At 37.1% G+C, this 25,510-nt stretch overlaps 1 protein-coding gene and 1 long non-coding RNA gene across 2 annotated transcripts; one reads left to right on the top strand and one right to left on the bottom strand.

The window, feature by feature from the left end:
* On the bottom strand, positions 1 to 8,625 carry LOC148908865 (uncharacterized). The gene is made up of 3 exons (XR_016120653.1): positions 8,543 to 8,625; positions 1,684 to 1,812; positions 1 to 1,578 (listed from the first exon to the last, which is right to left on the bottom strand). It is a non-coding gene; the product is annotated as an uncharacterized LOC148908865 (long non-coding RNA).
* Positions 8,308 to 24,848, top strand: LOC116297766 (FYVE, RhoGEF and PH domain-containing protein 4). Its single transcript, XM_031706054.2, has 17 exons — positions 8,308 to 8,376; positions 8,568 to 8,637; positions 9,404 to 10,693; positions 11,383 to 11,450; positions 11,843 to 11,873; positions 12,331 to 12,479; positions 12,699 to 12,753; positions 13,309 to 13,410; positions 13,531 to 13,618; positions 14,346 to 14,396; positions 15,069 to 15,127; positions 15,210 to 15,281; positions 15,931 to 16,008; positions 16,186 to 16,872; positions 17,399 to 17,458; positions 18,359 to 18,453; positions 23,634 to 24,848. The coding sequence occupies exons 3-17, from the start codon at positions 9,425 to 9,427 to the stop codon at positions 23,704 to 23,706; spliced, it is 2,937 nt and encodes a 978-aa protein (XP_031561914.1). The 5' UTR covers positions 8,308 to 8,376; positions 8,568 to 8,637; positions 9,404 to 9,424; the 3' UTR covers positions 23,707 to 24,848.
* Positions 24,849 to 25,510: the final 662 nt, after the last annotated feature.

Here is a 25,510-nt window from a genome sequence, read left to right as displayed (position 1 = left end):
AAAAAAAAAAAAGACGGTCGCAGGATCTAGCAGCACTTCGCGCGCGCGGATGGCATCAGTACTGTGCTCCGTTCACTAATAAAGCACAGTTTTCGACCAATCAGCGCGCGCGTACTATCCTAACTATGAAATAAAGCCAGGTAATGTCACTTACTAGTTACAGCGCCCGGCTCTCATCCCGCGTCGCATTTCAATTCAGAAAAATACACTCGATATTTTCGATCGAGATTGTTTACGAATTAACTAATAATGCTGAATATGTGAGCAAAAAAAAAAGTTTCTAAAAAAAATATCAGTGCCAAATTTAAGATAATATACCAAATATATATATGGATACGTTGGGATTCGAACCCAACGACAGGGAAAAAAAAATCGATTCCACTGTGCCATACCCCCGAGACATCCGCAGAGCTGGGGCGTCGTATGGACTTCGGACCTGACGGCGATTAAATCCTTCTGCCCTTGGGTGTACGAATTACGCAAGAAAATGTTCTAGCCAAAGCATCAGGGGAGAGACCAGCCGGCCCCCAGACCATATCGGCTAATCCCTTGCATCTCTGCCACGCACGGAATCGGTTGAAAAAACACTATCAAAAAGTCTAGTCTATTCGGTGCATTGTTTTCACGGCTATTGTTATGCTGATTCACCTGGAACCGTGGTCCAGTGGAAAAAACTTGGGCTTCAATGCTGGCACTGAGTCAAGTCCGGTTGAGCGAAGTTAGTACCGGGATGGGTGACCTGAAACTAATACCTACTTACTACTTTTTTTTTTTTTTTTTTGTTTTTGCCCGGAAACTTTCAGGCCATGTACGATCGTGAAAAGTTTTTCTAAGTACGACGCCAGTGAAGAAAGTCGTTTGTATTAATTCTGTGCCGAGGAACTTCGGAGCAAACGCAAGTGGTCTAAAGTTAAAAACTGCCGGCCATTTAATCCGCGCCCAGCAGTCTGCAATCATGAGAAAAGTTTCACGTGTGCCACGAAATGAGTTCTTCCGCGTATAATTATTTAAAGTTTCTTTACAAAGGTAGAATACTTAAAATCGATTACTTTTTGCAGAAAAACGCGTCAAAGTAGAAGTACCACTTAAGGGTTCTAGTTCTAACCAATGAGACGGTAAAGTGATCCAATATGTAGTGTATCTTAGGCTCTTTATAAGAAAGAATAAAAATGCATTGTAGCCAATATTGTATACAAACAATCATATTAGATGGATATAAATAAGGGTTGAATAAAATAATTTTTTTAAAGGTTGTTCCGTGGTCTTCCAACGCCCGTTGGCGGCGGCATACACTGCATCTGTGTAGGCACCGCGTCGAAACCCAAAGGGACATGATTGCCAATTTCTAGTTTCCACCGTACTAGTTTTTTCAACTAGGTTTATTTTATTGTCACCCCGAATCATACACCTTAATCGGTTTTTCAGGAGAAGCTAGACGACCACACACCATCGATCTGGACGAAGCCAAACGCAATGATCACCCCAGACGGAAGTATTGTGTGGAACTTCCCGAATCTCCTGGACATCATAAACCGTCAACATTAGATATTTGCGGTACGATACCAGAGTCATCCCATGCTGAAAAGAAACATCAAAACAATCAGCCATGGACTAAACATAATATTCGTGAAAGTATTTTGAAACATGAAGCTTTTTACGATGCACAGAAGAGACCTTTATTACCTCCGAAGGAAACTTTATCCATTCAGACTTGGACGAATTCGTCGCAACGAGTAACAGAAACACCTTTCCTCGAACCCTTATCAGTAAAAGAACAACCGAAGCCCTTTGTTGACAACTTCACTCGAAAACCTGATATACAAGAGTTTCAGAATTTGAGTTGGAATCAGAAACAGCAAAGCACAAAGTCTTTTCAAGATGAGAAATGTCAAAAAGATTCCGGTGATGATTTTTACTGCACCCCCATTAAACAGAGAAGGACGATTGAAGGAAAATTTCTGTGTTTTAACGACAATGAATTTCCTAAAACAAGTACTATGAAGAGTAGTGATTTTCCAGCCTCAAAAATCAAACCATTAGCGGTAAGTTGTGCCCGACAATAGTACACTGATACATTACTATAACACGGGTATATTGAATGCTGGGGTTATGTATAGACTATACGTATAAGCGTACAGTATCCTTTGAGGTATTGAAGTCAATCACTAACTTCAGCCTTTTTTTTCTTAGCATGATGCATTACGTTAGTGTATGATTGTCAACACTATACATGCAACTGAAGAAATAGAAAACGCGCGCGCGTGCTGTGTGCAGTTATAAAACACGCGGGGGTTGGCAGAACACGAGAGAAGTGTTAGAAGCACGACGCTTAGCAAAGTACTTCTCAACACTCATCCTCAACTGCTTTATGACTCCACACAGTGCAGCAAGCAAGTTTTTAATTTCTTTCATAAAATACAAATTACAATAATAGATAGGAATGACGCAACGGAAATTGTGCACACGTGCTGTGTGCTCTCATAAAGCACGCGCTTCCAACCAATCAGAACGCGAGATTTATAGCAGTTATTTTGTAAGGAGGGTTATTGCATGTTGCAAAGTTGTACCTTATAGATGACCATAGATTATTGATTTTAGCTCTTGCTTGGTATACTGGAAATGCCTGTTTCTCAGAGTTCATCTGCGAAGTGTTTCAAATGAGTACACTTGGCATACGAACTCTGAGATATAGGCTTTTCCCTATATATAAGAGTCATCCACCACATATACATTAAATGACGTGCGAAGTGTTGTCCTCAAATAACGGAAAACCCGTTAAGCTAGCAAATCCGCGATATTGCATGTTCGCTGCGTGACTGCGTGGCTGCATGAGCGTTGTGTTGCCAGTGTATTAGCATGTAGTGTCTTCGGTTTTGGATGAGTGTTCTGAGTTTTTACGGAGAATGTAAGCATTTTCATGAAGTACTAGATTTATTTATTTCATGTATTTATCTATTTGAAGATTTGCCAAAGGCAGGTGGTAATTCATCCAATTCAGCCCAGTAAATAAGTAACCCATCCCACAGATACACCCGGCCCGGCCATGGTAGATGTTTCTTGAACAAACTAAAAGCCTTTCTAGAACAAGAAAGTCTTTGATTAGTCATGAATCTTTCACGGGTATCAGCGTAGTTTATTTTATGGCTTAAACAATTATGTTTTTCCTTTTGCAGTCTCCTTTTGTACCATTCTCAGAACCAGGGCCACTCAGCAAGTTTAATATCCTTGAACCAAAAGATCAACAAGAGCCGAAAAATAATAACTTTTATGATCAAACCCTCAATATTATCAGTAACGGTGAAACTACACAGTTATCGAATACTCGCAAGGGAACAGCAGAGTAAGTACAATTATCCATTCGATCTGATAATATAAAATCCCAATATCTTTATGCTATTGATGGTTTTCACGTCGGCCATGTTGGAGGACTTTAACAAAAGAATTGTCAAGAATTCTTTTGTTATATCCTCCAACATGGCCGCAGTGTCTTTTGTTATTTAATTCTCTTGGGAATGGTTGAAAACAATCAACTTATGAGGTTGTTTTTCCGTGGCCTTAATGATTGCGCATGCATACCATGAGATTACGCGACGCATAATTAACGAAGCAAAAATCATGACTGAAATGTTCATTTTGCAGCTTATATCCAGAAGGTAAGCCAACTCCGTTAGAAACACCAGTACAGACTTGGACCACTAGAAAGACGGAAGTAGATCGTAAGGTAATCGATGATGTCGGTGTATTCAATTGAAATGTTAGTGCATGCCAATTTGTTCAGTAAATTTGACTTTGGACGGGAGGACGAGAAGGGAGGAGGAAAAAGGGATGATGGGTATTCATATTTTTAACTATATGCCAGTCATTTTTTAATTTTAGGATCCAGCTTGGAGCCACTTTCAAATTCTACCAGGCCATCCTCCGGGGAAAAATCCCTTTTTTGACAAAGAGACCCAAATAGAGGAGAATCCACCTATTAGTGAGCAAAAGGAAAATGATAGTCTGCCCAGCAATATACAGTATCAAGAAAAGTCAGAAAATAACGCTGAGATGACCAATGGAAAAACCCATGCGATCAAATGGAACCCTTTCAACCTCAGTTACCCTGTGAAAATAGAAAGTGGGGGCGCGAGGGAAAACTCTCTAGGGTGTGGTCAAGAAACAGCATGGAGAACATTTCTGAAGGGGTCTAGAATACTCTCCTCTGATCCACTCCAGGTAAGCCATTCGTTCAAGTCATGTTCACATAAAGTCGAGTTCAAATGTCTTAGACAAAAAAAAAAAAAAAAAAAAAAAAAAAAAAAAAAAAAGGAAAAAAAGAAAGGAAAAAAAGGAAAAAACAACCACATGTATGCAACTGTATACGTGCTTGATTGCATTATGGAATATTTTCGCTCGATACTAGTTTCATCTCTATAAAGGCGTTCAGATAATCCCATTTTTACTTTTAGGCATTTGCAACAAATCAACACATAGACGATCCTGCAAATCTGGGCGTGCCTTTTGAAATAGAGGAAGCACCCGAGAAAATCGTTACTCCTGAGCAAGGTCAGTTTTTAACAATACAATATATATAAAAGAGAAATTATTGTATACAGTACTCGGCAATAGCAAAGTGACCCAACCGATTCAATTTGCTTTTAACATGATCATATATTACTGATACAGAAGCTGGAAATTCCAAGATAACTAACGATAGTTTTACCCCAGAGTCGGAAGTGCGTGGATCGTTTCACCATGAAGCTCTCAAGGAGGTGAGACTTGAATATGCAGAGTAACTGTAGTCACGAGCCTCACCAAGTCATATACTGACATCGCCTCAGAACTATTCAATAATTTACCAAATAATATAAAAGACATTTCTAGTTATAGTTTATTTTGTTCAAAGGTGAAAGCAGAGCTAAAGAAGCGATATTACATTACTTGATTTATTTATCAATTAATTTATCTTTTATCTAATTGGTGGATGTTGGAGCTGCGCTTCGGTGACTTTGAGTGATTGTTTTTGGGTCGTGCCATTTGGGTCAGTTTCTTTTGTCTGCAGCCCCGGATGTCTCGGCCTGAGGCGGTTGCTTGGGGGCGGTGGAGCGTACCCCCAATATCTGACATTTTATCTTTTTCTTTCACATATAATTATAGCATCGCTTTAGAATTAATCAATAAGAAATTTCCAATAATTTTCAATCTTACTTCTTATCTTTGTCTAAAATTTGTCTATCTTATAGTTTCATAGTTTATTATTGTAAGCTTATCTCGTGTGTGTGTTATTGTATATTAGATAGTTTATCAATAGGTGAAGAGCCACCTCGTGGATTCTATTGATTAAACCGTTATTATTATTATTATTATTATTATTATTATTATTATTATTATTATTATTATACTGAACGTTATCATCATCGTTAACAACCATTGCTATTCATTATCATTGTAAATCATCATAATCATCATCGTTTTTTTTATCGCCATTCTCGTTATCACCATCATTATTGTGTTATCATCATTTTTCATTACCATGCATGATCCTCCTCTTCCTTGTATATCACTTATCGTAGTTTTCTATGACTGGATTTCAAAACTAGGTAATGGACCTAGAAAGAGATGATCAATCAAGCGAGCTGACATCTTCTTGGTCGTCCACACTTACAGGTTAATATCTATACCCTTTGGAAAATCAAACCGTTTGTAATTGTTCTGGCGGATTGTATAAGAAAACTGATATGAAAAATTAAATCTTATGGCTTATGAATGAGCAAACTTTCGCATTTAGATGAGACTGAGGGCAACAGGCTGGAAGCATTTGACGACCATGAAGCTGATAAAGCTATTTCAAGTAAGGTAGGTCATATTGTAGACACACTAGATAGCAAGTTGGATTGATAGGTACACTTTCCGTCTATATTGTTAGAGCTTTGTCCTTTCCAATACTTTATCTTCAGAATTCCCAATTAGAGTCTGAAAGTATTGAGAAATGGCAGTCGATGGGATCAATGTCATCTACAATAAAAGCTAGTCCTCAGTTGGAAGGCCTCACTTCAAATGTCCATTACCAAGTGAAAATCAATGATAACCAAGGTGAAAAGCTTACTATGAGTCCAACAGCATTTTTAAAGTGCACAGAAAGCATAGATTTCTTTGATGAAGTCAAAGACAGAAAGGCTAATTCAAGAGAAGATTTGGGTCAAGAAGGTTGTACTGAAGGCCACCCCGGTAAGGTGGAGTCTAATGTCAGTGAAGGTGGAAGAGGCCAGTGCCATGATGATAGAGAACAAATCCAGGCAACAGAGAAACTTGGGAAAAAGTTGGAATCATCACCAAAACAGGTTCAAAGTATGAACCAAGAAAAAGGAACTCAGACACAAAAAGCGGAATGTTTAAAAATGAGGAAGCACAGAGAAACTGATACGCAAACGACTGAACAAGGAACTCAAACAGAAAGCGATATATTCTATAGAACGTGCGGACGTGACGCAAAAACTACTCAAACAGAAAACGATAAGTGTTTGGAAAGTGCTCAACAAGAACTAATCACACCTCCAAAGGATAAGCTGAGTGAGACAGGAAATGAAGTAGAGACAATACCTATAACGAAAATAGATGGTTGTCCCTGTGGAAATGACATAAACAGATATCCGGAACTTTTTGCAGCAAAACAACTCAAACAAGGAAGTGACGAACAGGAAGTCAAGAAGAAAAAGAAACGCTCGGTTAACGTTCAAATACCTTCTAGCACGCACGTAATTCTAGATAACCTGCAATCGAACGTTGTGTTAGATAACGATGACGTCTTATCGAATGAGAGGAATATTAACTGGTATCTTTCTTTATTAATAAATATTTTAACTTGCGACGCTGATTGTTACAGCTTCAATGGCGGCGTAAATTAAACTGTTAAATATGAGTTTGCACTGCGGCAGCACTCTGTCTTCTTCCTCATACTCATGGGATATTAGATGTTCACATTGGATCGCATTTCAAATTTGTTTTAAAAATAAAGGTGTATTTGTCAGGGCACAGTGTGTAACTTCATATGTTTAGTTTCACTTTATTCATGGATGTTTACAGATCACTTCGATCATATGATGCGGTCTTGACCGTGCTGTTGTTAGGCAGATATATATTTCCAGTCTGTAGCCTTGATTTAGATTATTGTAAGAGTTCATTTGTTTTATTATAGTTTCTTTGTGTGAAGTACATTTGTTTACTGTGCTTGAAATCACGTATATCATCTAACAAAGCGGAAAATGATCACGTGACTTGCCTGTGGCGCATATTATCGTACATGACTTGTCTAGAATTTGCGGAAACATATTTAGCCAAAAAGAAAATTCCAACAAACTCCAATCTTTTGGTTTTTGCCAAAATATTTCGTTTCGAAACAAAAAAACAAAACAAAACAAAACAAAAACAAACGAAACAAAACCAAAACATAGAAAAAAAAGAAGATTGTTTTTTTAGATTTTCTTAGAAATCATTTAGGGACTGTTCATTAATTATGCCTGGGGGGGGGGGGGGGGGGGGGGGCTGGAGGAAAAGTAGGAGGGCTTTGAAAAAAATCACACAAAGAAGGGGGGATTTAATAGTATTTGCTGACTTAAAAGGGGGGGTTGAAACAAATAATTAAGGTATGTCTAAAAGGTCACAAGGAGGGGTGGTCAAAAAACTTTTTTTAAATAGAATTGGTGGGGGGGGGGGGGGGGGGGTTGTGAATTTTTCAAAGGTTTTTTCGACTTTTCCGTCCAGCCCACCCTGAGGCATAATTATTGAACAGTCCCTTAACGTTCATGGAGTATCTATAGTTTTTGGCAGGCTTTAAAGGGGTTGAACTAACCAGACAGAATAATGATTTTTTTCGATACGCTTGCAAGGATTTCATTATTAAAAACATTTTAAATTTATTTGCGTTGTGGTGGCATCCCCACCACGACGCGCGAGAGTAAGACATAATTTTTTTACTTGAAATGTAAACAAAATGTCGTCTTTTAAATTTGATTAATATCGAAAGAAATGAGAAGAAGCACGTTTTTGTCTTGAAGCGTAAATATTTGCTTTTGTACGATAATTCGATTGGAAGTGACACTCGGTTGACCAGGCTGCGAGGGTCTAGGCACGAAAATTTCGAATCATTTCCCTGGTAGTTGGAATGTTACAGCATTGATTGATTCAACGTTGCAATAAGGTAAAATCGGTGCAAAGAATCTAAAGAGGACGAATTTCATTTTTATGTTGGAGGGAATCTCCTCTTTTGACTACTGGAAATCTCTAGAGACTTTTTGCACAGTTCGACAGGTTATTCTCAAACTTCAAGCAAGGGACTAACATTAGCAGGAAGGAAGCTGTGGTTGGCGTTGTTCTTCTGATGGAGTATGCACAGATTAGGTACTTATTGATTTTTTCATTCGCTTTGTACTTAGATAAGCATATTACAGCTTACTACTTCCTGTCTCTTTAGGATATGTTCCTTTTTGTGCATAACAACCAAAATGTTGTTCATCCAAATTTGCAGTAAATGAATTCCAAAGAACTTCGAGAAAACTAGACTTACCAATAAATTCATTTTCTTTTCCTAGTGTCCTGGAACTGGTATTTTTAGTATTCCACGTGGCGAACTGCACGGTAAAGATTTACGCTAAAAAAACTGTAAGTTTTCAGCCTTTATCAAGACCTTGGGCCTTGGGTATTTGGACAGAAAGTCGTATAAACGAGTAATAATACGTTTATCATTTGTCATTTGCCAACTTGTCAGCTCACGTCTACCTCCTCCAAAACTACCAATAATACAACTGCTGTCTTCAGAATCGAAATAGTAATAATTAGCTATAGATTAAAGCATCCTGTCATGCAAAAATCTAGTTTCGAGTCTCATTGTTTTATTGTGTGTGGTGGGGTTTTCCGCATCAGCAGAAGGGCCGGGGAGATATCGTGACTTTCTTCACTTCTAAATAATGGGGTCGAATGTACTTTCCACTCATAGACTATCACATAATCCACAGTTTATTTTCATATGTGTGACACTTGGATCTGTCTTATGTTATCGATATCTGTCTATTCTTTTTCCAAAACGATATATTTCCGCCAGGAAAAGTTATTGTTTGATATTAAAATCGTTATAAGTCCTTGTTTATATGCGCTTATATTCTAATTGCTCTAATTCTAATGTCACTGTCAGACTATTTTGGTTTTATCAGGTTTTCCTTTCATTGTTCTTACCCGAACGCTATGCAATTACGCACATGTGTTTGCACAAAATCTATGATATACAATATAAAAATGTAAATAAAGTATGTAATTGTTAATGTCAACAAGTAGAACAGGTTTTTAGATCTAGCAATTTAGATCCTACTTCTTTTATAAAATTGTCATGTAATCTGTAATGCTATTGACCCAGTCATGTGCTCTTTCTCAGGTGTCAGGAAATTAAATTATTATGGCTGAAGCTGAAACTAAGCCAAGATCACAATCGACTACTGTGCGATTAAAAGCGGCAGAAACTAAAACCAAGCTTGAGAACCAACGACCAAGGAGCCCTAATGGGACACCCATTACACATACAAGACAGAACTCTGAGACTACAGATCTTGATAATTTAGAAAAAAAATCGAGGTCCTTAACAGATCCTGATATTAGTGGAAGACTTAAAATCGAGGGAGCAGATGGCTTGTTTAGTAGCATGAATACAGCCTCAACATTTAAAGAACCAAACCTATCAAGTTTTAAAAACATTGATACTAAAATGGAGAGACCATCTTTTATTTCATCTGAGTCGAATATCTCAAAACCAAGTGTATCAAGTCTGAAATCAAATTTTGAAAAGGGATCAGAATTTGTCGAAGCTTCACATAAACATCATATGGCTGAGTTTACAAATCCTCTACACAAGGGAACTTATAACAGACATAGATTTCGGGAAGATGGACTTGGAGGATCTCTTAAGCCAGTGAAGCCTCCTGTTGCTCCAAAACCATCATCTCCTGCAAAAACTCTTCCGTCTCCAGCAAAACAATCAGCAGATTCTGTTGGTCTAAAACCAGCTGTTGCTAAAAAACCGGAATCCCCCTTTAAAAAGCCAGCATTTAATCCTAAATCTTGTGATCAGGAAAATATGAACGACATGAAGACGTCAGAATATGAAGAAATTCCATCTACACAACCGGAATCACAGGAACATTACTCAAGTGATGAAGATGATGGATTATACTCCAAAGTTGTGCATAATGGTAAGCCTATGCCAATGCACCCTCCTCCGAGAATTCTCAATAATCCTAATATGGTTCACGTATGTAAGCAACCTGATGAGAATTCTGTAGCTGAACAAGAAAATGAAAAAGAGATAGAAAGTGAAAAATTATCTGAGATTCCAATTTATGCCAAGGTTAATAAACAAAGATCACTTGAAAATTATACTGAAGGAAACGATAGTCCAGTAATTCAAGAAAAGAGAAGTGATTCTGATCCAACACCAAAGAATGTTAGTGTTGTTATACCTAAAATCCAGGACGAAGTCTTGGCAATAAGAAAAGATGATGCAGTTATGGATAACAGTGACATGAAAGATAAGGATTCTGATTCCAATGTTGACGATGATGAGCCACCTTGGGATCCTGATGAGTTTGATGATGATAGTGACTTTGATGAGAATACAGACAACTGTGATTCAAGGTCTCTCTCTGAGGATGGACAGGAAGATGATATGATGGTATGTCTGAATCATACTAAAAATATTGAATTATATAATGTGATATATATTATGTGTATACACACTAGATTGCAGAAAGGTTGCAGTATGTATACATTTATACAAATACCTAATGAGATGCAAGATATCAAATGAGATGCAGAATGTCAAACATTAAGCTCAAATACAATTGCTTAGCTACTACATTTTGTGGAAAGACTTTTTAACTTCACTTTGTGCAATACTTATGTCTCTGATATATAATAAAAGATAAATAATACCAAATAATTTTCCTATTTTACGTTCTGCATCTCATTATGATATCTTGCATCTCATTAGATATATTGATTTATAAATGTATACTACAACCTTTTTGCAATCAAGCGTATATATATATATATATAAATATATATTATAATATATATATCACATATATAATGATAAATATATTTATTAATACACATATATGTACATTTTTTACAGCTGTGAGTCCAACGGGTCGGGTTGCTGATTCGAACCCTGCGGTCACCACACATATGAATTGAGTTTGTTTGATATGTTGTTCTCCTATTCTATGAGGGTTCTTTCCGGGCTCCTCGGTTTCCTCCCTTCATAAAAAATCAACAGGCGAGTTGAATGTTGTGTGCATAGAATATTAAAGCTAATAGTATTCAACTAATGCTGTGACAATACTTGTCATACTTGACCAGGTGTTTCCTGATGAAAAGAGTAAGAAGCTCTATAACATTGCCAAAGAAATTCTGACAACTGAAAGAGCGTAAGTTTACCATGTTACGCAATTATAATTCATTCACCTGGGTTCAGATCGTTCTATACAATTATAAATACATGTATATGAAATTATTGATAGAGCATTTCTAGATGTAATAGATCAAAAACAAGTGCGAGGGTTTTATCAAGCCTCTGTGGCCTTGTGCTTTCATCAGTTTCTCAGTAATTGGAGTCCCCTGATGAGACATGGAGCATGGAGTTTTTGATCTTTCTTCCTAACAAATCAATAATGAATGACTTCAAAAATGTTTAGATTTTGAACTTTTTCAGAAATAATAATTAGTGATCAATTAGCATCCAGTCGACAGGTTGCATGATTTTGTTGCCTATATTACCTCACTTCAAATGATGACAGCCCTTTTTATTGTAATTTGATAGGTATGTCAGAAGATTGCACCTCTTAGACCAGGTGACTGTGACTGTTGATATTACTAGGGTGACATTGTTAATGTGACATTGTTATTTGGGAAATCCCATGTATCTCAATCCCTACTTTCATTGACTAAAGGGCTAATTCAATTTTACTCCATTCCTAGCATGCCAAAATGCTGTTATTTGGCAGATCCAGGAATCGGAGAAGGGAGGGGGCTGGAAAAGATTGGTATTAAAGGTTCTCTGACTAACCAAAATAAGGGGAGGACTGTGGCCTCTGTGAGTAGTTCCAGAAAATATCCATACCCTTACCACAGAGGGAATTTGTAAAAGGACCCCCCTACTTCCAGGAACTTCCAATTTCCTTCCATATAAACTCTGTAATTTTGTTAGTTTCTCTGACCCCCCCACCCCCCTCCAGAATCTTCAATTTCCTCAGAGGGATATTTTCTGTAAATACGCAATATATATTAATTACCTATATTTTTTCAAAGGTGTTTTATTTTAGACTTCAAAATGAATGTCTTGCACATGGTCATATCCCTCCAGAGGTCATGCAAGATGTGTTTTCTAATATCTCAGCTATTCATAAGCTGCATAAGGACTTCTTTCTCCCAAAACTAGAAGAAAGGATGAGTGAATGGTAAGTGCAACCATTGACAATGATTTTATTAATGTATATTCACTTGCCCACACCCCACCCAACCCCCTCCCCCCTCTGCTCCCCCTCCCCTCCCACCCCCACCCCCACTTGCAGGAAAGTGTATCAAGGAAGTTTGAATACTTACACACTCGTGCCTGTCTAAAATCATTGAATTCTTAAACTTAATTTTTTATATTTTGGATTCCATACTTTAAATAGGAGTTCAAACAACATGATTGGAGATATTCTAAAAACACTAGCTCCTTTCCTAAAGGTATACCTATAGCACAGTTTGTGTGTGGTTTGTTATGATATTATAATATTGTAATGATTATGAATCGAATACTGCATTGGAGAGAATATTTGCTTCCAAGCATGACATCTGTTGTAAATTAAATTATTTTTTTTACAATAACTTAATAATATCTTGCAAGCTGATTGGTTATTTTTCATCATCAATAAGAGGACAGACAGATAAAGCTGAAGTCAACGAGTGCGCGCTCTTTCTGTTGATTGTTTTGATCGCTAAAAATTAGAAGTTTTTATCGTTTTTGTTATTGTAAAAAGCAAATAGACATCAGTTTTTTGAGTATCTGTCCTCTTATTGACAATAAATTTCGTCTTCGTGCATTGTCAAAGTAGTATTCGGATTCACATGCTTTTTGGATCTTTTTTGTAATTTTTCTCATTCGACTGTAAAAATAAGGCTAACCATCTTAAATTTGAAAGAATATAAAATGCCCAATTTTTCTAGTTTATAGAAACTGTTAAAGCGTTTTATGAAACCTCATTAAACAAAAGTAAATATGTCTCATTTTGTTACTGACAGTTGTATACAGCATACATCGCAAACTTTGACAAGTCCAGTGAGACATTATCAACTTGGACTAAGAAATCTCCAAAATTTGCTGCTATCATTGAAGACATTCAGGTTAGTATAAATAAATTAATCATTCTGAGTTGTAAAATATGTTCAAATTTAATAAGTGGTTTGATTTGAATTAATCATAATTTTGCCATGCCATTTATTGGTACCGATGTTGTTTTTTAGAAAACAAGGGAGTGTGAAAACCTGACCTTAGGACACCACATGCTTGAACCAATTCAGAGGGTTCCAAGATATAAACTGCTACTAAGAGGTGTGTGCTGTAGTTTTAGAAAATTTCCTTATCATCCAGGACTTTAAGAGGCGGGGGGGTTCATTTTTGCAAATCTCGGCACAACAATAACGCTCTCTTGCATCATCATTTTTCCCATGAGGCACATCACTGGCCTAGCGGCACTCCTGATAAGGATAACCTATCCACCAGTCCAGGCCTGATTATTGTGGGCGAAGGTGCTAATTTTCAAAAAGCGGACCTACTATACTTTTATTCATTTATTTTTAAAAAATATAAAAAAGGTACCAGCCGGTTGGGGGGGGGGGGGGGGGGGGGTTCATTTTCACCCAATAAACCCTCCCTAAATCTGCCACAGCATTCGTTCTCGATATCATATTCAATTTTATAACTATATATAAATATATGGATCATAATTTCTAAGGGGTCTAGTAAATGGCTTTTTTTGTTCCCAGGATGTTTTTAAACCACTTATTCCCCTCTCCATCATTACGCTGCCTTAAAAGATAGCTTGAAGTCAAACCAATCTTGTTTAGAGGACAATCAAATATTGATTTCAGGCCACAGTTGGACCTGAAATGGTATGGGCGTAGCGAGGTTTCGATTATAGGAGGGTAATTAATGTATCATTTTCCTGCCAAATCCACAGGAATTCCAAATGAATTAATTAAATTTTGGTACCGAAAGCAAAACTTTTGGGGTAGTATTTGACTTTTATTGTATGTATACCATGTCTTTTGAATTATAGATTACCTGTCTAAGTTACCAGAGGATTCTCCAGACCATAAGAATTGTCAAGGTAAACTTAGTAATTTATTGTCCTTCAGCCATTTACCCTGCATCACATTGATGCAGTTATCTTGATCCCATTGCTAAGTTCTTTCTTATATTTTTTTCTTATCAAATGCCTAACTTTCATCATAGTTAATGGAGTGAAATGGTTTGGAAACTCCATAAAACAAAGCTATTGTTTTGCATTTGATGTTGAATCGTACCATCACATGTTACTGACGGTGTACGATGAAGCAATATAGCTGAAAATGCTCATTTCCTTATTTTTTTCATGTATAAACACTTTGAAAGTAAAAACTTTCATTCCATAACCAAAAACCATGCAAATAAGTATTTCCGCGCAGATACAGTTAAGTTACTAGATGATAAATAAGAAAGCATTAAAAAGGGCAATTTCATTTTCAATAAACAATTAATATTAATCATATAGGATTAATTAACAAATAACACATATTTTAGAACGATCTTAAGGGTAAGAAACTTTTATATTCCCTAATACTGTGAACAAATGGAAAACCTTTTCCTTCACTGTGCACTGTCAACGTCATATAGCATTGGATAAATACGAACAAAAACATAAAACAATAGGTTTCCTAACCATTCCACTTCATTAACTATGCTTTCATGAAGTTTCCTTGTTGTCCTTCAGTGTTTTATCTTTATTAATTTTTATTACAAGATGCTATGGAAATCATATCTGAAGCTGCTGCTCATGCTAATGACAGCATGAAAAAAATGGTATGTCATTTACCTCACATTGCTTGCGAAAAACTTTTACTTTACTAAATAATTAATGGTATTATTCCATATCAAAATACAGGAGAGATTTAAGAAGCTGTTAGAACTCCAAGACAGACTGCTGGAAGGCAATGACTTGATTACTGCTAGTCGAGTAAGTATACTGATAGTACCATAACTATTTTAGTCTGTACTTACAGACTTTTAAGACTGGATGAATTGAGAATTTTAGTGTTATTTTGAGTTGATTCCCCCACCAGGAAATAACTTCTATAATATACGGAATCAAAATATGGCGACCAATTTGAATAAGTATTGTTCTGCACTGACTAGCCACTGACTAACCTCGTTTATATTTTAATTTTTAATTAGCTTAGTTAATTATGTATTATTTTTTATTAGTGAGCGCTTTGAGCAATTAGTGGATTTAGCGCTATATAAATAAATATTATTATTATTGTTGTTGTTAGAGTGAAGTCATTAAACCCGTGAAATAGATGTTAGACTAATAGACTTTAGTAGACGTTTTCTTTTGTGTCTTTTTGACTATTACACGTTGCCTAGTATTTTTTATTTCACGGGTTAAGTGCCTTCGATCTAACTTGGAAACAAAAAAGCGTGTTCACATGTATAAGAGGCTAATCAGTCGTAAGTCAGTGTAGAACAATAGTTATTGAGATTAGTCGCATATTACGATTCGGCGTATTCTGTTAGTGTGTCTTTGTGATATTGTAACTGATGTTTTGTATCATGTTTAAGTAAAGTTTTTACTGTTTATCAACATCGTTTTTTTTGGTTTGCAGCAATTCGTCAAGGAAGGTGACCTCATGAAGGTGGCTGCTCGTAGTGCTGCAGGACACCAAGAGCGAACTTTATTACTGGTAGGTTTTATCTAATTTATCCACTCTTTATCGTCTTTGCTTATAAATCCATCCATTCTTTCATCCCATCTAATCCCATCCATTCAACTCTTAATGATTTACAATGATTTTAATTATAAAGTTATGAAAGTTATACCTCAATGAACTTATTTTCTAATCATTTCATTGTTTCTTCAGTTCAACGATCTCCTCCTATGCTGCGCAAAGGTCCCTGGTACTAACAAACTAAAAGTCAAAGTACAAATGGATCTGGATGGGATGGAAATAGGAGATGCAGACGAAGACGTCGAACTCTGCAACACCTTCCGTATCACGAGTAAACAAAGAGTCATTGACTTCTCTGCTAGCTCAGAAGAAGACAGAGAAGCTTGGATTAAAGTATTAACCGAAACTATAGAAGAGCTTATTCGAAAGCGACAAAGTTATAAGAGGGGTATTCAGAGCAAACCCATCAGTGAGTGTGACCTTGGAAAGAAAGCACCTGTCTGGGTGCGTGACGAAGCCGTGACAATGTGCATGTTGTGTGACACGATGTTTACACTCACTAGAAGAAGACACCATTGTCGTGCCTGTGGAGGCATCTTTTGTAATGCTTGCTGTCACGCCAAGGCAGCGTTGGAATACACAGGGGGTAAACAAAGCCGCGTGTGTCAAACGTGTCACAAAATCATGGGAAGCAAGGGAAGCATTTCCAAAGAAAAAGGCGAGGAGAAAAAGACGTGGGATACCCGAAAGATTGGCGGCCATACTAAAGTACTGCTCTCTGGTTTCCTGAACTACAAAGGTGGATCGGAGAAAAACTGGGTCAAGAGGTGGTGTGTTTTGTCCGACAACTTCGTACTTTATTGTTATAAAGCTAAAAAGGTACATTTCTGTTTTTGTACATTATGTGGAGTTTACTTTAGTAACGAGTAATTAAAAACTGCTAAAGCCTTGGGGAAACAAGGAAATGTTTGCTCTCAAATATTTTTTTGCTTCTGTGCGGAAATATCTATTTTTTCGTTTAAGACACGATACCTATATTGTTTTGGCAAAGAACCAAAAAGGGTTCAGTGTAAACTATCGTAAAAAAAATTTTGCTTCTAGCAACTAAATAGTGAGTCTCCAAACAAATGATAATACGTTGCTGGAAGCTAGTTGGGGAAATTAAAAGACGACTCTGCCAACAGGACCCGTAAAGATGCGCGCGCTTAAAAAATGTTTCCCCAAGACTTTTTGTTGATAGACTTATCCAGTCTCTAATTTGATGATAGATTATTGATCTGGCTGGAAGTTATCAATGACCAGCTAGTTTTGACCTTATTCTATTGCTACTCAAAATACACGGGACAGTAATAAACCATGATGTATTCTTGGTGTGCAATACAATTAAAATACTGACCGTTTTCAGGACACTAAAGCAGCTTTTTCCTTACCTCTTCCTGGTTACGTGGTGGACAAACCTAACCTAGTAAGTACAACTAAATAAAAGTAAGATCAATTTGTCAGGAATTTCACTGGCAGGGTTTATTTTACGTCTGCACATTGATCGATTGCTTTTTTTTTTCTCTCTCTCTCTCTCGTTTTAATATCTTAACGTGAAGGTAGCAGTCAAACAGTGTTTTTAATTTAATTACAAGACATTCTATTGGGGAATTTTCTAAGCTGTAACGAACGAGAAAAATTCGTTTCTTTTTTTTAAAAATTACATCTGAGATTCAAAGCGGTCGAGATGAAACAGTCATAAAAATGTAAAAAGCGTCATTTTTTTTATTCAATAAAGCAAATATTTTCCGCTTCTTTTAGTCCATTGTGCAAACGTCTCCATTTCCCTCTCCTTTACGAGAAAGATGCTGTAATCCAGGATCCAGGAATTTTAGCAGGGGGGTGACTATTACAAATGTTTTACCAGGAATGCGAGGAAAAGGGGAGGGGGTTGGCTACTGAGAATAATATTAAGAAATTTAAGCAAAAGGGGGTAGGCCAGCCACCCCCTACACCATCCCTGGATCCGCCCCTGGCCATGGTAATCATAGCAGTAGTCTAGTTGCATGGCAAATACCGACTCCTTGCATAACCACTCTGGCGAAGCATGTTAACGTTGTTGCAAAGAGATTAGCAAAAAGGAAAAACGTTTTTCTGAGTGGTAATATTCGAGCATGCGCTGCTAAAAACTTGCTTCGTACACTTGGCTCTGTAACAAAAGCTTCTTAAAAATCAAATTAATCAAAAGTACCCAATGGGAATAGAGATAGGAAATCACTCGAAAGGCTAGATTTCAATCGTTAAAACTTCTAAGTTTCCCACGCACATATCTCGGGTTACCTAAGGTTAATTTACTTTTCCGCTAATGTCATCTTTTTTGTTATAGGCCGATGATATAGACAAAAAGCTTGCATTTAAGCTCCATCACAAGAATGTGGTTATACATTATTTCGCCTGGGATGTAGAAGAAGCGTTAGAAAGGTAGAGATTTCATGTATCATAACATGTCCAAACTCTCACAAATCAGTGTGACGAAGGGATGATTCTAAATGCTTTATTCATGAAGTGAATATTAATGAATCAATGAAAGAAAATATCGGTGAAAGAAGAGCCACTTTGAATATCTGTTGTTAGGGACCGGTCATTGTTTACAGGGAGAGTGAGGGGGGGGGGGGGGGGGGGGGGCTGGTGGAAATGAGAAATGCGATGATCACTTTTGTTTCGTCCCCCCTTCATAGTGAACTCAAATTTTAGTGATCCCACCTCCCCTCCCAATAAAAAAATTAATTGACAAGTGCCTAACAAAAAATGTTACGAGTATCTATTACACAATTTTTTTGGTCCCCCCATTTTTAGTTCATTTCCATCGGTCCCCCCCCCCCCCTCCCCTCCCTGTAAATAATGACCGGTCCCTTAATTCCTGAATTGAATTTGTTATACAGTGGCGGATCCAGGGTTTTTCAAAACGGGGTCCAGATCGGGGAATAGATTGCTATGACGTCATATTGACGTCATATGATGTCAAAGTATTAATTGTTTCGTTGCTTTTACCTACTATATAAGCGCTGTTAGTTTGAATAAAAATTATAAAATTTGTCTTAATAATAATAATAATAATAATAATAATAATAATAATAATAATAATAATAATAATAACAACTTTATTAGACAGGGTAACACCGTTACCATAAATGATAATTTTCAGGTGCCCTTACCTTATTCAATCGCCCAAAACAAAGGACAACCCCATCTTTCGGGGATGGAATTGCTCGAAAGCTTTTACCAGCTCTACCATTTTATTGTCATCAAAAGCTAGTTTGTTGCAAAGACTTTGATGAGCTTTCATCAGGGCCAAACCAGATAGCCTATTCCCTGACATCGTTGAACGCCTATCAGTCTTAATAAGTTTCAGCTGACTGAAACTTCTCTCGCTTTCACATGAAGTAATGGGTAGAGTTAAAGCCAGTTGAAGCAATATGTGTATATTTGGGAACTGCAAACTGCTACAGGATTGAAAGGCATCAGCCAATTTATTTGGAACCTTAGAAGGATTGCCGTTTGATTGCTGTTTCCACTTTCGAATCCACATCTTATACTCTGTTGGAAACATTTGCGAATAAGGCAGATCATCATTATAGAATTTAACCGTTTCAGCAAGTTTTACTGGAAGCTCAGCATCGTCTTCTTTATTGATGCATTCACTTGGAAGAAGGAAAAGTAGGCTAAGTGTAACATCATGAGCAGGGTTATGTACAAATCGTTCCTGCAGCTCGGCAATCACATGCGAGATGAACTCATTATACAATGTAACTCGGAAATAATCTTCTGAGCTAGATACGTTATGATTGTTTCTATTCATCTGCCGTCTCACAATTCTAGGCTTCTCCAGCTGGAACTCCTCTCCATAGAAATGTTGTCCAAGCCTTGTCGTCTCCTGGAAAATCTTCTTAAACTCTGCTTCAGACTTTTCTCTCATAGTTGTTAGTGTAGATACAAGAGAATGTACTTGCCGGTATGCATATGCAACATCAATTGCTTGCATCTGCAGCTTAACTGTTAGTTCTCTCAGTAAGAAAAGGACCTGCTGGAGAATCATGATGCATAAAAGGAATGTCGATGACTCAATTTGAAACAAAAATCCATTTGCCTTTGTCACAGTTTCGCTATCCCACATCCAGTTTGTACCGAGCTCTTCATGTTGGTTTGGGTACACCATGGCCTCTAATGCTGTATGGATGGCGGGAAGCATTTCTACGAAAACAATGTAAGCATCAATGCGTAGAACCCAACGCGTTCGGCAAGCATCCTTTAGCTTCTTTGCTTTTGTTCCTTGTGGATTCTTTAATTCAAGAACTCTGTCCAAAAGACGCTGCCTCTTTGCTGAGTAGCCAAAGAACCTAGCAATTTCACCAACATACGACTCTGCGTTCTTGAATTCTTGAACTTTGCAGGCAGAAACTACAGCAAGATTTAATCGATGAGCTGCGCAGTGAAAGTAAATTGCCAGAGGGGCCTTCTCTTGTATAATTGATTTGCATCCTGACTTTGCGCCTGACATATTGAAAGCACCATCATAGCATTGACCTCTGAGATTGGCCAAAGACAAACCATTGCTTGTCAGCCATTGCAAAATAGATTTTGCCAATGTCTCACCAGTGATTCTTTCTACTTCAACGAAGTCCACAAATACTTCCTTAACGGCAGAATCAAAAACATAGCGGAGGCATAGTGACATCTGCTCTCTGTTTGAGACATCCGTTACTTCATCTGCTATTACGGTGTAGTACTTTGCTTCCTTTACTTCGTCCAGTATATCCTTCTGGATATTCTTGCCAATAACTTCAATTAGTTGATTTTGTATGGTTTTCGATGTATATTTCGCATTGCGTGGCGCATTTTCCAGGTGTTTAGCGAGCACTTGATCCGTCTCTGCCCGAAAACGAACAAGTTCAATAAAGTTACCTTCAGCTGAATGTTTATCCTCTTCTTGCTCCGTCCAGCATATTTTATCGTCGCGGTGTCCACGTAGTGCGAAGCCTTGTTTCCCACACAACATTACAATCTTTAATAATGATTGAATTACCCGTCTATTTTTTTCAATTGTTTTCTGGGCTTCGCTGTCTAAGAAGTTGTTGATTGCTTGCGAAGGGTTTTTGTAACGAGAAAGAAATTCAGCCATTTTCGCCATAGAAGTTAAATGGTAATCTTGTGTTGCATGGCCGTTCATCTTTTCGCATATGTTATTCCATTGTTTATAAGGTTTATTCACAAAGCAACCAGCACCACGTGCTTTTACTTGCTCTGGAGCAAACATTGCGCAAGCACGACAGAATACACCGTCAATGTGAGAACTATAGTGAACCCAAGGGTGTTTTAACAGCCAAGACGGTTGAAACTGCCGTAAAGTGGATGACGTGTTACAAAGCCGTGTACGCGGGTAAGACGATACATTGGGATCAGGCTCTTTGGTAAGAATGTTGTATAAATCGTCTCTACTGATGCTTCGAATGTCAGTATGTGACTCAAAGAGCAAACCAATATCATACGATTTACAAGGCAACGAAATACTACTGACTTCCTCGTCCATGGAAATCTCCCCACTAGGATCTATAAACAGTATAGAATGTGAAAATACTTTCAAAATGGGGACATTTAATACTTTTAAACGACACTTGAATACAATAAATATTAAATCTGACAAATTGATAAAGCGTAGACTCTGGAAATTATACATTTTTTTCTTTATTGCGCTCATACCTAACTAAGTGCTAACTCTAAAATTTAAGAGTCAAAGTGCTCCAAATAATTACAGCAAAGTGTGTGGTTACATTATTTTTTAACTAATTTGTTAGGATTGCACAAGAGTTGCTCCAAGTCTTTCTTGCTCTTTACTCCCGAACGACGAACGACGTTTTTCCGAAAAGTTATCGTTATTCCGAAGAGATTTCCAATCGGAATAACGGTTCATTGTTCGGTAATTTCGCCATCCGTGATCGCGCCGCTCTAGAGTAAGCAGCGCGAGAGACTTGGAGCAAGTCACTGTCTAGGATTGCACTTACTGTCCTGATCTGATGATGGTGTCGTTACATTTTTCTTAAAACTTGCATTTGTTTCTTCATCTATAATTAAATGTTTGAATGTGAAAATTCAGCGAATCATGCTGGTGTGCATGATAAATTCAAAATCTTTGGGAGTATAATTCTATAATAGACCTATTTACTAGAGATAATTCATGTACCGTAAATTATCTATTAGACGCCCACTGTCTAATAAACGCCCCTCTCTAAAGTAACAAACGCCTCTTATCTATTAAACGCCCACGGCACCCTTCGTATACGAAAATTTAATAGGCGTCTAATAGATCATTTACGGTAATGATTATGCAGCACCCCAATTGCAATTGCATTCTTAATGTAAAACTTATTATAAAACAACAAAGTTAACACAACACTCTAAACGACATCCTTTGTGATTATAAAACAAAGTTTAAAAACTAGTACTAACGATGTTTTTTCATCTCTAGCTGTCATTAAGTAAACGATAACCGGATGTATATGTTTACTCGCTGTCACTTAAAATCTCTGTATCACAGTCACTTGACTCATTGTCTGACGGCTCCCACTCATCTGTGTCTTCGAAGCGTATAAACACGTCTCCACCTTCCACTAATTGATTTCGCGGATTTATTATCTCCTCTTTTCCTGGTAGGGAAATCGTCATGCTATCGTACAATACGGTTCCAATTTCATCCGGCCTTCCAAGAAATGGCCGAATAATTGGGTGAACCAAGCCTGGTATATGTGTTTCTCCAGTCATGAAATGCTCCACAATTTTAACAGTTATCAGATATCTTAGATTATAAATGTCAGTTTCAGGATTGTCCTTGTTAAGTGTGAGCTCCACGAGAAGAGATTCGAAGTGCTGTTTGCAAATATACCGATGGTTGATAAATAAGCTCAACATCTCAGCCATCACGAGTCCTTTTGGCGGCAAGCTTTACTCAGGACAATATTCTTGTTGATGAATAAGATGAAAATACAAATAATATTGTCAATCTTTGTTTACCTTCGCTTTTTTTCTTGAAAAATGATGTGATTGCTTGAAGTTTTTCGTTGGATTTTCGCTTGCTCATCTGATTACATTGATTAATTTGATTTTCGGGAATTCCAATATGGTGGTTCAGTTCTGACAAGACTGTAAGTAGACTACGCATGCGCGCTGTATTTCAACACAGGTAGTCCAAACAGTTGGTCGGGGATCGGGCCGGAAAGGCGATGGCTCGAACTGTTTGGAGTACTCGAGCTACCAGTGCGACGCCAAAAACAAGCTATAACTACAGGATACAACCCAAAACTTCTGTAATCTTTTTAATAAAAATTTACAAAATATTTTTTTCTTGATATCCAAAAATTCAAACCAAAAAAAAAAAATAAAAAAAAAATAAAAACTTGAAAAGAAAAAACGGGTGCAGCGGACCCCGTCGCACTACCCCTGGATCCGCCACTGTTATATAATTTTGGATATCATCTTCAAGAGTTAGAAATTCTAAATTCACATCATGGGTTCTAACTTGGTTCTAACCTTAATAACCATCATTTGATGACTTTGAAATTTTCCTGTTAGAGTTAATTATAACCGTAGCCGTTGCGTGGATTTTTCAGGTGGATGCACAACTTGTCTTTCGCAGTTAAAGCTGAACGAATCCCGGAAGAGGAAGAAGAACAACCCGAATAAAGAAGGTCAAATATACCTTGAGCGAAGAAACAGATTTATATAATAAGAAAAATGAACCAATGCTATGCTTTAGCATTGTTGGAGTATGCCAAACTGTACAGAAAGTGCGATCTTGTTGAGAAACGAGTATCAGTTATGGTATAATACACTCGAGGTATAAAACAGTTTCAAAACGAGTTGTCGTACTGTATACAGCTTAGTGAATAGCAGTTTAACTCATCATCATTGTAAACAGATTATATCTAAATTTTTGAGAAGCCAGAACCAGGCTTAAACCGAAGTTTCTTTTGACGCAATAGAGAATAGTTTACTTTCCTTATCCTTGGAGTTTCAACCCTACACTATCAGGGGCGTTGCCAGGATTTTGCCGGGGGAAGGGGGCGTTTTCAAAACATCGGCAAGTTGAACTTATCACGTGACTACATAGAAGTTTAGGTTTCTACAGCGTGGGATAGGGGCCGGGCCCCCTTGCCCCCCTCCCCCTCCCCCCTGGATACGCCCCTGGTTAATTTCTGTACAGTGTGGTATTCAGCTGCTATTAAGTTAAAAACAAAATAATTTAAAATGGGTGTAGTCAGTAATGAGTTACACAGGTGATTTGAATTCATACCCAATTGTTTGCAAAGAGCTATATACCAATATAGATTAACACTAGTTTACTCTTTATGTAGAATTTAGAATGTAGAATAATACAAGAATAATGCAGTGCGACTTAGCATGGAATTAGCTGATTTTCGATGCAAGTCTTTTCTCGGCATTGTTATTAATAATCACTATATTTTACCATATCTAGTGGAAAACCCCCTTCACATGAGGGTTAACAGGTTAGCGAGATTTTCCCCCCTTTTTTTCTTTTTTGCGGGGAAAATTAGATATATTTAATTTTTCCTATAGGAAATTACAAATTAACCTCCTACTTGATTATAAGCAGCTACGACTATTTTTACTAGTGTGATTCCAAAACACCCCTGTGAAACCCCAACTCATAGTTCAAAATCAAGTTTGATATCATAATATCTGGTATTTTGGATACTTTATAATTTTTCTAGCTTTATTAAGAAAGGTATATATTTCATTAGGAATATAGTTTATAGATACGCGTTAAAAATGCAAGAGAAATAAAATAAACATTTTTTTACCAAGTCATGTGATTACTCTTTAAAGGTGGTAATTTTAAAATCCGATACATCCCCCCTCCCTGAACCCTGTGGCACCCCTTCTAATATCACAGATGACCAAAACGAAACTCTATATCAAATTTGGGGCTTTTATCCAACCTGTAAATTGAAATGCTATTTTTTGAGATAAGGTTACCGTCTAGTTATCCTCACTTACATGTATTTCTGGGCCCAGTTGTACAAAGGGTAAACAGCGCTATCCGACGGATAAATCTTATCCAGTGGATAAATCTATTGGATAACAGCATCGATTTTTCCATATTGGATAAGGATTTCTCTGTCAGATATCGCTATCCACCCCTCGTACAACCGGGCCCTGGTAAATAAGGAAGTAATACTCAAGGAAATAACACGTTTTTAAATGTAAAAACAAAACCACGCCCAAAGTTAAAGGTTATATATATTGATTTCTAATAGTTATATTCCTTTTAAGCATTACTTTCTATATTTCAAGTACCTAGCAAGACACATATTTTATTCTTTCGGATATTAAAAAAATAGTTCCTATTATTATTGTTTTTGCTTCATTTCTCGAATTCAAATTAAAACCTATATGTTTATCTATCTTCAAACCTTACTATCACCCGCCTCTGTACAATAAAATGAATAAATTTGTAAATGAAACT

Source organism: Actinia tenebrosa, unplaced genomic scaffold (assembly GCF_029948245.1).
Source record: "Actinia tenebrosa isolate PJP-AT-01 unplaced genomic scaffold, QUT_ActTen_1.0 PGA_scaffold3__52_contigs__length_22856419, whole genome shotgun sequence".
In the NCBI taxonomy this organism is placed as follows: Eukaryota; Metazoa; Cnidaria; class Anthozoa; order Actiniaria; family Actiniidae; genus Actinia; species Actinia tenebrosa.
The sequence above is the reverse complement of the archived record's forward strand: the minus strand, read 5'-3'. Positions and strand labels throughout refer to the sequence as shown.

Bases quoted from the DNA above. Each gene is read 5' to 3' on its own strand.
- LOC116297766 (XM_031706054.2), top strand. From the start codon at position 9,425: ATGGCTGAAGCTGAAACTAAGCCAAGATCACAATCGACTACTGTGCGA. The intron at 12,754-13,308 runs GTATACCTATAG...TGTTACTGACAG, and splicing joins CACTAGCTCCTTTCCTAAAG to TTGTATACAGCATACATCGC. The intron at 14,397-15,068 runs GTAAACTTAGTA...TTTTATTACAAG, and splicing joins AGACCATAAGAATTGTCAAG to ATGCTATGGAAATCATATCT.